Raw genomic sequence first — 12,850 nt, forward strand, 5'->3', positions numbered from 1 at the left:
CATTTTATGAGAGGTTCCATATGGCAGTACTGGAAGGTGACTTGAAATAAGATTGAAACATTCAATGAGAAAGTTACTTGCTTTTCAGCCTTCTTGCAGTTTATTTGGTTATTTCAATGAGGAACTTTCGAAGTTACAATCTAATGCAAATGTGTCGTTAATATCTAACGTGCTTATCTTGATTTATTTTTTAAACAAGAATGAGCAAGCCTCAAACTAAGTGCCTTTGGCAAGCAACAAAATCTAGCTGTAATTTAAATATATTTTGTTTATATCAGTGATTTTATAGCTCCTGTTGATGCCTAGTGAAACAGGTTTTTCATTTATGATGGTTTTCTTTTCAAGCAAATTTAAGAATAAAAAGTGCATCGGTTTAAAAAAATGCACTAAATAAATAATAGTGCCGATGGTTTACATATCTCGTGACACTCATTACGTTGTGGGAAATACTGAAGCAAAATCTTGTAGAGGCCCTTGATGGATGCGTAGAATTGGAAGAAGCAGTTGGAGGAAAGAAGAGGGGAAGAAAGAATAGGATCATGCAAATGAGGGGGGCAGGATGAGAGAAACCAGAGTCATGAATAAATCTGGCCTGGTGGGGAAGAACAAGAGAATCACCTTTTTTTTTTTTTTTAATTCTTATGTTAATCCCCATACAATACATCATCAGTTTTAGATGAAGCGTTCCATGACTCATTGTTTGTGCGTAACACCCAGTGCTCCATGCAGAATGTGCCCTCCTCAATACCCATCACCAGGCTAACCCATTCTCCCACCCCCCTCCCCTCTAGAACCCTCAGTTTGTTTTTCAGAGTCCATCGTCTCTCATGGTTCGTCTACCCCTCCGATTTCCCCCCCTTCATTCTTCCCCTCCTGCTACCTTCTTCTTCTTCTTTTTTTTTTTTCTTAACATATATTGCATTATTTGATTCAGAGGTACAGATCTGAGATTCAACAGTCTTGCACAATTCACAGCGCTTACCAGAGCACATACCCTCCCCAGTGTCTATCACCCAGTCACCCCATCCCTCCCACCCCACCCCCCACTCCAGCAACCCTCAGTTTGTTTCCTGCGATTAAGAATTCCTCATATCAGTGAGGTCATATGATACATGTCTTTCTCTGTTTGACTTATTTCACTCAACATAATACCCTCCAGTTCCATCCACGTCGTTGCAAATGGCAAGATCTCATTCCTTTTGATGGCTGCATAATGAGAATCACCTTTCTTAGAATCATAGGCTTATGTTCAGGGAGCCAGCCAGCCAGCCAATTTGCGTTATAATTATCGAACACTTAACTTGTCAAGCATATGATACACCCAATTAAAAGCAAGTTGTTTTCTACTACCTTTAGATACTTTATGTAAAATAGTTGTAATGAGAAGAAGTGTGGTGTAGTGAAGAGTTTACGGGGCTCAGGGGAGAAAAACAGTGTTTGAATTTCATCCTTTTAGTTTAACCCTAGTCAAGTCATTTAGTCTTTCTGAACCTGTTTCCTTGTTTGTGAAACTGGTGTCATAAATACCAACTTTGCCTGGCTTGTGTAAGAATTGTTATTAATAAAATAGTAGCTAACATTTGTTGTGTTTACTTGCCAGACACTGTTCTAAGCTTTATATTTTATCTCTTTTACTCCCCACAAGAATCCCATGAGGTTGTAATCTTACAGCTATTTTACAGATGAAGAAACTGAGGCACAGAGAAGTTAAGTAGCTTACCAAAGGCCACAGTACAAATTAATGGTTGTGCAATTATTTCAACCTAAGCAATCTCGCTTCAGAAACATGCTTCATAGTCAATAAGCCAACTTCCCCTTGGCATGATTGAAGTGCCTGATTTTTATTTTAAGAAAGGTGTGTGCCTTAAAAAGCAAGGCTTAGGCATAGGCTGTTCTCATGTTCAGCCACCAGTATATCTAAAATGTCTATTTAGAGGCGCCTGAGTGGTTCAGTCAGTTAAGTATCTGCCTTCGGCTCAGGTCATGATCCCAGGGTCCTAGGATCGAGTCCCGCGTCGTGCTCCCTGCTTCTCCCTCTGCCTGTCCCTCCGCCTGCTTGTGCTGTCTCTCTCTCTCTCTGACAAACAAATAAAATCTTTAAAAAATAAAACATAAAATAAAATGTGTATTTGGTTATTGTACAGTTACCTATGCTTTTCGTATAAAAATAAATTCCATATTGAACTAGAATAAATTATACAAGAAGGATATATATTTGATAAACTAGTTACTATATACAAGTGTTATTAACTCTTACCTAATAACCTACTGATGACTTACACATGCTATTCATTTCCACTTGACAAAAGCCAGACTTTCCCTTCAGATTTTAAGTCAGTAATATTGTATATGCTGAGGTAGCAAAAAATCTGTCTGGGCAAAATCATTGGAAGTATTTCTACCAAGTCCTTGTTTAGTAGAGTAATGTATTGGCATAGTGCCCATCTCAATGTGCCTTCTACCTATCATCTTATTCCACTTTCTTTCCTCAGCCAAGTGAGAATTCAACCAGAGAGAGAAAGAGCCGTCGTCCTCCCTTTCTGCCAATCTCTTACCGTGTGCACCATACCTGCTTTGAAATCTGGTCACAGATACCTGAATCACTAAATTACTAGAAGAAAAGCACCCATTTTGCTTTCTCCTCACCATCTTTCTATTCCTTTTTTCTTCTCTCCTCAGAAACCAACAGGATGTGCCGATGCGGGAAATGAACAAAAAGAGTCAGAGAGGACACCACATTTTCAAGCCCTTAGCAAAAATAGGGAACTCAGGAAGAGGGCAAGTTTTGTACTTGTACAACAAAGCTTTACACGTGATCCCTCCACAGGGTAGCTGTTGGAGAGCAGGGACTCCTGTGATTGACATTTCCTTCAAATCCCCCCTCACTGCCCAACGAGGTAATCCTACATATAGACAATGACAAATGCACGGACGACAGAATCTAGGTGTGGCAAAGGTAGTTCAAGATCTGGTCCGGAGTAGGTTAAATGGTGACTTCCTGCCCCTAAAAACATGTGTACCTGGAACCTGTGAGTATGACCTTATTGGAATGGGTCTTTGCAGTTGTAATGAAGTTAAGGATCTTGGTAATTCCAGGTACCTGTATAAGAAGAGAAAGTACAGACAGAAGAAGAGACGCAGAGGGGAAGTCCATGCGAGGACACAGAGAAAAAGACCATGTAAAGACAGAGTCCGAGATTAAAGGGATACATCTACAAGCCAAGGAATGCAAAGGATTGCTGGCCATTCCCAGAAGCGAAGAGGCATGCCAGGCACACAGATCCCCTCCAAAAGACTTGTAGTGTATAAACTGATTTATTAATTCATTCAATAGGCCCTCATTTATTTAACTATAAAGTCAGAGCACTAAATTAGTGACAATTTCTATCTTAAAAGTTCTAGGATTCTAAGAATGTGTCTTCTCCAGGAAGAATAAAATAGTTAAATAGGAGAAATACTCAGAAATTTAAGAGAATGGGAAATGAGGGGCACCTGGGTGGCATAGTCGGTTAGGTGTCCGGCTCTTGGTTTTGGCTCAGGTCATGATCTCAGGGTCCTGGGATCGAGCCCCAAGTCAGGCTCCATGCTTAGCTCAGAGTCTACTTGAGATTCTCTCTCTCCCTCTCCTTCTAATCCTCCCACTCATACTCTCTCTCTCTAAAATAAATAAATAAACAGATCTTTTTTAAAAAAAAGAGAATTGGAAATGATTAGAGAGAAATGCTTTGAGGACATGCTTCTTTTTGATCTATACCCTTCCTTTCTAGGGAGTAAAGCAATAAATATCACTAAATCTTCTCTACTCTAAGTCAAATCTGCCCTTGAGATGATGTACCCACAATGCTTTTATCTGATAGTCACTATCCATTGCCATGTGTTTAAGGGAGAGATGAAGCTTCGGCTGTTCAATATTCCCCAAGATCACTTTGTTCTCTTTCCATCTCTCTGTCTTGGCTTCGCTAATTCTGAATGTTTATGTTTGTGATCGGTAGATATGGAAAGGGAACATTGCTCTGCTAACCAGGAATCTGGGCTAGCTTCTGGTTCACCAGGCATAAATGGAAATGTGTGCCAAGTCATTATATCAAGTGGATTCCATACTAAGCAGGAGGCACCTTGAGGAACCAGAGAGATCCGGGGAGGAATGGCTACCCAAAAATAGCAGTTTTATAACAATATTTAAAGGACTTAGTATAGAACTGGTTAATCAAATGGCAAGGGCAAAGGGTAGCAGTAAATACCCTTATTTTATTATCTTGTTTTCCAGGGTGCCTTAATTTTCAAGAAATGGCTTTGTGGGTGTATTTAAAAAAACTACTTAGAAGAAAGCCACTTCAAACTGTGTTTAGAAGCTAAATAAATACAATAGTCCTCAGAACAGAGATGCAGCGGGCATTGTACTACATAAATCAAAGTAAAATTAGGGGTCTTAATTGACTCATGGGTATGACCACACACTTCTGTAAAAGTGCTAATTTTAATACACCACGGTCACTGAATGACATTCCTAATCAGTCACTTAGTGAGTGGGTATTAGTGCAGAATTCAAATTATTTGAGTTTAACCTTCAACTGCTATACATTTTGCAGATGCCTATTTACTTTTACTTTGTTTATGTGAGGGAAAATCATGGTATGAAATGGATGGGGCTTTGGTCTGCTAAAGGTGCTTTTCAGACATATTTTGCCTACAAAATATTCTACTTATCAGAAGCCAAAACACTCCCACAAGGAAATGTCCTACATCTGAAGGGGAAATGACCCTGCCCTTCAAATTCCTCTATTTGGTGATCTTCTCATTAAATAAAATCAATATTTTACAGTTTTGGAATGAAATTAGGCTCCTTCTATGTAACCTTCTCTAGGTTTTGCTAAAGAGAATTACAATAAAATATGGGAAAATGGATGTTCCATGAGTGACTCTAGACAAAAGTAGGCCTGGCACATCCACAGTTCCCACCTGCCATCTCCTTCTACCCTAAAGGTCTCCCAAGAAGAGACTTGGGGACTGTAAGTCATCTATAGCTGCTTCTTATTAAGGACTATGGATATCCCAAGAATGCCTCTATTATTTATAAGGGATGGTATATGATAAGGCTGTTATGGCAGAGACTAGCCTTTCTAGTCAGGATATATTTTGACTTAAAGTACTGATTACTTCATATCCCTGAGACCAGGATTTAGGAAGTACTTGTAGTGATGATATACATGGTTGGAGCTAGAAAGCTGTCTGAGCTCAGGGGAACTCTAGGTCCCACTACTCTCTCTGTCTCTCATGAATAACGTCATCTCTCTCATGGAGTCTCTTCATCTCCCCACATTTTTTCTCCCCATTCTTCCCATCAATTTTACTTGCTCATAACATCTGCTTGCTCGTGCCAGAGGTATGCCCAGGAGTCACCACAGCTGTCTCAGACTCACTCTACTGAAACCTTGCTGCTTCGAGATTCACAGTTAATCACCCTTTTGTTTGTTTGGGTTTCCTAGTTCAGATTACATGGAAAGGAAATTTGATTGGCCTAGCTTAATATTCTCTTTCCTTTTGTTTTTAAACCAAGTTTTATAAAGAAATTCACAACAAAATTTATCATTTTAAGTATACAAGTCAATAATTTTCAGTAAATTTATGGAGTTGTGCAACCATCACTATAAGCCAGTTTCAGAACATTTTCAATACAAAAAACTCCAGTGGGACTTTCTGCCTCCAGCTTTAAGACAATTACTTATGTGGTTTCTGTCCCTATTAGAATGTTCATTCTGGATATTTCATATAAATGGAATGATAGAATATGTAATGTTTTGTCAAAGGCTTCTTTCACTGAGCATAATGGTTTTGGGGTTCATAGTGTTATAATGGTATCACTAATTTGTTTCTTTAAATTGCTGAGTAGTAGTCCAGTGTATGGATATCCTATGTTTTAGAATATTCCAAATCCATTTCAAATGGAAAATCCAATGGAATATTCCATCTCACCAGTTCATGGGCATTTGGATTGTTCCCAGTGTGACTATTATGAATAATGTTACTTTGAATATTATTTCAAAAACCCCTGTCTTGATTACTATAGCTTTAGAGTAAGTTTTGAAGTTGGCTTATGTAAGTCCTCCAACTTTGTTCTCCCTTGACAAAACTGTTTTGGCTATTCTAGGTCTTTTTCATTCCCATGTATTATTTAAGATAAGCTTATCAATTTCTAATGATTTGCTGTGATTCTGTGATTCTGATATGGATTGAATTTAATATATTAATCAATTATTTATCAACTTGGGGAGAATTGCTATCTTAAATATTGAGTCTTTCAATCCATGAATATGTAGTGTCTCTCCATTTATTGAGACATTTAATGTCTCACAGAAATATTTTTTAGTTCAGGTTGCAAATCATGTACTTCTACTGTTAATATATTCCTAAATATTTTATTCTTTCTGATACTTTTGTAAATGTCACTATTTCCTTAATTTTATTTTTGGATTGTCATTGTTAACATACAGAAATATGATTTATTTTTGTATATCTTATATTGTGATAGGAAATACTCTATTAGTTCTAGTAGTTTTATTGTGGATTTTTTAATTTTCTACATAAAGATGTAGTCTGCTAAGAAAAACTGTTCTGTTTTTTCCTTTCCAATCTGCATGAATGGATCTATCTACCTACCTACCTACGTCTCATCACCTTATTGTACTATCTAGTTATAATTTTGAATAGAAGTGGTAAGAATGGACATCTTTGCTGTGTTCAAGATCTTAAGAGGAGGAAAGCATGAAATATTTAACTATCTAGTATGATGTTTGCCATAAGTTTTTCATAGATGTCCTTTTCAATTTGAGTAAGCTACATTTTCTTTCTAGTTTATTGAGATTTCTAATTAAAAGTGGGTGTTAAATTTTGTCAAATGCTTTTTCTGCATCTGCTGATTCTACTAATATAGTGCATTGCTGTCCTTGATTTTCATTTATTAAAGCAGTCATACATTCCTGGATAAATTTCACTTATTTATTTTTTCTATCCCTTCTTATATGTTACCAAAGTTAGTTTGGTAAAGATAGTTGCATCAATGTTCATGAAGGATATTGGTCTATGGTTATCTTTACTTGCTTTTTCTTTTCATTCTTTTCTAGCTTTGGTACCAGGATAATGCTGGTCTCAAATAATGACTTGTGCAGTGTTCCCTCCTCCTCTTCCTGAAAGGGTTTGAGAAGAACTGGTATCTTTTCTTTTGAAAATATATAGAAAATACATAGAATTCACAATTGAAGCCATCCTGCTGGAAATTTTCTTCATGGGACCATTTAAAATTTCTAATGCAATGCAATATCTCTAATTGTTTTTGTATCTTTTCAGATTAGCTATCTTCCTGAGTCAGTTTTAACAATTTGTTTCTTTCTAAGAATTTTCCCATTTCATCAAAGTTTTCTAATTTGTCGCCAAGCTCACTTTTTGTGTCAGGTGATATCATAGATTACTGCTTGGCCCTAATCTTTCTTGGCACCCACCTATTTGTGGTTATGGAGGGATAAAGTTTCACGGTACAAAGCTAAGTTGCCAAATGGTTGTCCCATTTGGTAGAGACTAGAGAAGACACGTTGGGCATGGTTCTTCAGTAGCTATGGGCTGGAAAACATTCCGAGTTTAATGCTATCCACCACACAAATTAAATATTTCAGCATAAATTTGTATACTTACTTTTGTGTTGGGAACTTTGTAATGTTGAAGAAGCATTTGAAAGTGGGATCTTTGTCACTGTTGTATTTGTGATGGTGAACTCGGTCTTTGTGACATCACTGGTTGTGGTTCCTAATTATGTAAAAACAATAAGCAGCCATCAGGGGTGTAACCAATAAATAGATAGTCTTATTAGTATTAATATTAACATCCAGTTATGACTTGAATATTAGTTACTGAAAGTCTTCTGATCAAGTTTTAGAAATCCAACATTTTGGTATTTACCTTTTGGTGATCCAGTTAATTATATTGAGAAAACAGAGGCATATTAGACTCTTTTATATGTCTGCTATAGTTTATCTCATTTGAGCAGACAGTAATCTTATTAATTAAGTAATAATTGTGATCATAATTTTATGTATAAGATTCAGAAAAGTTGATTTCCCCATTGTCACATAACTTGTAATAGGAGAGAGCCAGGATCTGAATCCAAGCCTTTCTGATGCAAAAGTTAATCACTCAGCTACCCTAGAAATGGGGTGGTAAGGAAGTAGTACTAGTTGAAGATGGTACCATGGTTCCCATGCGGTCTGGGAAGGAATTTTCAGGTGGGGGAAACAGACAGCAGGAAAGGGATAATAGGAACTCCATAAAATAAACTTTTAATTATACTTAGTTCATTTTTTGGAGGGGGGGAAGGATAATTAACAACAAAGAAAAGATAACCTGAGATTTCGAAAATAACATTGGAATAAGATTATTTGAAACAATTTATATTTGCACAAATATTATAAAAACAAAATGATTAATGACTTTCAGTCTTTTCAAAGTCTAATGTGGATAATATTGGTTAGTGAAGAAAAGACAGGCATGCTGGTTAGTGCACGCTTAATATTAGCTACATATGATGCTGGCTGGAGATGGGAGGAAGTCAGTTTAATAGATTTAATAGATTTCTGTCACACAGTAGACAGAAAGACTGAATTGCTGGTGTTTTCCAGAAGTGCCGATCAGCTTCCGTTCTATGGCAGCAAGCATCTATACTTTGTAACACAAAGTCTTAGTGCAGTTAAGAGACTGATGCCGGAGAAACTGTTAGTTTGCAAGAAGACCTCAGAGACAGTGGGTGTGTCTTTACACAAAAAGCCTTCAGGAATTGGTATGCCAGCAAAATATAAACATAAGTTCAAATATAGGCTATAGCATTAACACCGCATATGAGAAAGAAAGAGTTGAAATGGGCAAAACTTTGGAGGCATCTTGAAGTACTAAATTGAGAGAGAAATAATTGATAAAATAAAGAAATATCTTATTGTAGCAGACATTGATGTTTGTGATAACATGGAAGTACAAAAGATCACCTAAAAGGCAGAAACTCAACACTTGAGGATGAAGGGACATGTGGGGGTAAAGATTTTGCTTCTCACCAGAACTCCAACATATTCTTGGAAAACATTAGAATAGGATTTCCTCTTTAGAAATTTTTGGAGGAGAATTCTTCTGCTGAGTTAAAATAGAAAACCATGAAAAAGCTATCCTGATGGCCTAAAGGATTCCCTAGCATGAGGCAGACTCAACAGTCTTGGACACGGAAAAGAGAATTTATATTTAAGAAAGATGTGGGAAACTGACAGATTAGAAAAAAAAAAAAAAAAAAGAAGAGAGCAGAATAATGGAATAGCTGGGGATATATTGCCAAAGAGTTTGCTTTGAGAATTGTCTATTATTGATGTGGAATATACTTCACAAATGAGTGTAAAAGGGGAGCCCACACTCAACTCAGGACAGGTTGTCAATTACAGTGTCCTGGAGGCAATGGAAAGAATCTTGAATGCTTTAAAGGTAACCAAAATATTTTTAAATGCACATGCATGGTGGACCTAAAACAAACAGAAGAGAAGATGCGGAGACAAATGCTGCCACAGCCATAAATTTTGAAATTGTACAGAGTATAGTCTTTTCAACAAAAGGTGTTAGGACAACTGGATGATTATACATGAAAAAAAAATGAAGCTGGACATCTAACTCACACCATATACAAAAATTAAAGACTTAAATAGAAAAGTTAAAACTATAAAATTCTTAGAAGAGACCACTGGCATAAATCTTTGTGACCTTGAGTTGAGCAATGGTTTCTTAGATTTGACCCCACTGACTGAAGGAAACCAGAATATGTCACCCTGAAATATGCCTCTTTGACATAAAAATTATTTGGAAATGCAGCCAATAAAGAGGCAGCCAATACAGAAAAAGCTTTTCTGCTTAAGGGCAGGATATAAATTCTCCTTTTACTGGAGATAGACTCTTTATCAGCCCGGAGAAGACACTAGAGGAATCTGCAAACAAACCTTATTCCATTAGTTTCCTTCCAGATATTTACCTTCCATTTGTTTGTCACCCTTGGAAGCCTAAACTACTTTCTTTTGTCTGGTCATTTTTCTACAAACTTACTGTTCTTTGTTCTAGATGCTATATAAGCCAAAATTCTAAACTATTGCTTTGAGTTATTCTTTGTTTTAGGTTTCTCATATGCTGTGCACTGCCCATGTTAATAGACTGTTTTTTGTTAATCTGTCTTGCGGTTAATGTCCCATCTGAAAACCTAAAATGAGTAGAGGTAAAGTTCTACCTTCTCTACATGAAAGAAAAAATATAGATAAATTTTCCTTCATCAAAATTAGAGATTATAGTGCTTCAAAAGATACCATCAATAAAATGGAAAGACAGCATACAGAGTGGGAGAAAATACTTGCAAATTATCTATCCAATAAGGCTCTAGTCTCCAAATATATTTAAAAAAATACTTACAACTCAACAATAACAGACAACCCGATTTTTATAAAAAAGGAAAGAATTAAATAGACAGTTTTCCAAAGAAGATATAAAATTGTCAACAAGTCCATGAAAAGATGTTTGCCATCATAAGTCATCAGGGAAAAGAAAATCAAAACCACAATTAGATGCTACTTCACATCCACTAAAATGGCTATGATGAAAAAGACAGCAACAAGTAGGGATTAGAAAATGGACAATTAATGCCCTCTTACTTTTCTGGTGGGAATGTAAAATAATACAGCTGCTCAGGAAATCAGTTCCTCAAAAATTTAAACAGAGTGCTATGTGCCTCAGCAATTCCACTTTAAGATACATATCGCAAGAGAAATGAAAAGACATGGCCACATAAAAACTTGTATAAGAATGTTCATAGCAGCATTATTTATAACAGCTGAAAAGTAGAAACAACTGAAATGTCCATCAACTAATAAATAAATAAATAAATAAATAAATAAATAAATAAATAAATAATGTGGCATATCCATACCATGAAATACTATTCACTCATAAAAACGAATGAACTACAGATAAATGCTAGAGCATGGATCAACCTGAGAACATGATGATATGTGAAAGTCAGACACAAAAGATTATATACAATATGATTCTACTTATGTGATTTTTTTTATATGAAATTTCTAAAATAGGCAAAGGGACAGAGAGTAGGTTAGTTTTCTCTGGCAGGGGGGAAGGAGGAAATAGGAAGTGATTAGTAACAGATACAGGGTTTCTTTTTGGGGTGATGAAAATGTTCCAGAATTAGATAGTGGTGATGGTTGCACAATCTTGTAAATACACTGAAAACCACTGAATTGTCCACTTCAAAAAAGTAACTATGATGGCATATAAATTATATATATGAAAGAAAAATGATGCAAATGATCATTACTCACCTTCACCTTTAACTGTTGCCGTTAAAGAAGAATGTGTTGGCTGCAAAGATGTACTTGAGAGTTTCTTACTGGTTGTTCCTAGTTTGATAAGATAGATGACATGATTATTAATCACAATTTCATCTCACCTGTCAAAGAATAAATAAATGTCAGTCAAATCTGGAGGTAAACTAGAATCCCTCTACAGTGGTACTGTCAGCTTTTGCCTATCTTTAATTTTTTTATTTCCTATCTCCTTTTGTCCAAGGTAAGGAATTTAAGTACTGAACGCTTGGGTGACCCAGTGGAAACACAGACACACAGACACACAGACACACAGACACACACAGACACACACAGACACACACATTTTTTTCTATGATAAGCCCCCAAAGCAAATTTTCACTGCAGATTGTTACTTGGATATCTTAAAACATGCAAAAAATATATATTTCAAAACACATGATTTAAAATTATACTATTTTTCCTAGAGAGAAAAATAACCTGGTCAATAGGACCTTTTATCCCCCCAGAATTACATTTCATTTTGTTGATTTGATTATGACACTGGAACTTCCAAAATTACATAAATTATAAAGGAGCTTGCAAATTCTTGTAATTAATTTGTTCATTTATGAAACATTCATTGAGTTCCCACTCTGTGCAAGACCCTTTTCTAGACCATTGAGGGCAGTATCAAACTCTTAAGTCATCTTTTTAATCTGAGTAGCATCAAGGATCATTCCTGGCATATGGTAGGCATGTAATAAATGTTGTTTTCTATAAGCTGGCACTCGAACAGAACATGGGGACCAAGAAAAGGACAAAGATTTGCTTTAGGTAGTGAATACGACTTATCAATTTGATAGTCATACTAGTCAACATTCCCTTCTTAAAACACTTTAGGATATCCTTTTGCGATTAGGGCATACGTTCTATTTTTACTGTGTGACATATATAAAATCTTCAGTTCTTAAAGGTATGCACACTGTATTGGGGGAGGAACAATTTGGCTCTGCGCAGTTTACTGCTTTAAAACCCATCCAGAGGAAAGTTTTCAAGGCTAAGCTGGATAGAGCTGTATATCAGGAAAAACTAAGGAATCACAAGGAAGATAAGACCTTTGGAGGGTCGCTGAGGACAAATGTCTCCAAGCAGGTGATGGAGGTTTTCTTTTCTGCTCCTCTGTCCTCACTGCTTATTAGAGGACATAGGTTATTATACAAATGGAAAGAGGCTGTTAACAAGTAGATTATGGGAATTATAATGTGGAGAGTGCTGAAGCACTTAAGACTTTCTCAAACCCAATATGTGGTTATATTTTAAAAGAAGAGACCAACAAAGGACACGTTATTCCTAAAAGCTAGGTTTGAGATTTTGCATTGCCCACTCACAGGGATGCCATCTTTTTAAATTTTTTTTTCCTTTTCTTTTCTTTCTTTCTTTCTTTCTTTCTTTCTTTCTTTCTTTCTTTCTTT

At 36.2% G+C, this 12,850-nt stretch overlaps 1 protein-coding gene across 1 annotated transcript in view; it reads right to left on the reverse strand.

The window, feature by feature from the left end:
• The window catches only part of EMCN (endomucin), a 95,870-nt gene that overhangs the window by 37,844 nt on the left and 45,176 nt on the right, over positions 1 to 12,850 (reverse strand). The window contains exons 3-4 of the mRNA XM_035030161.1: positions 11,394 to 11,471; positions 7,687 to 7,797 (exon numbers count right to left, since the gene is read on the reverse strand). Coding sequence (XP_034886052.1) covers positions 7,687 to 7,797; positions 11,394 to 11,471 — 189 coding nt within the window. The remainder of the gene's footprint in view (positions 1 to 7,686; positions 7,798 to 11,393; positions 11,472 to 12,850) is intronic.

This window comes from Mirounga leonina, unplaced genomic scaffold, assembly GCF_011800145.1.
Source record: "Mirounga leonina isolate KUSES-001 unplaced genomic scaffold, KU_Mleo_1.0 Mir_357, whole genome shotgun sequence".
NCBI lineage: Eukaryota > Metazoa > Chordata > Mammalia > Carnivora > Phocidae > Mirounga > Mirounga leonina.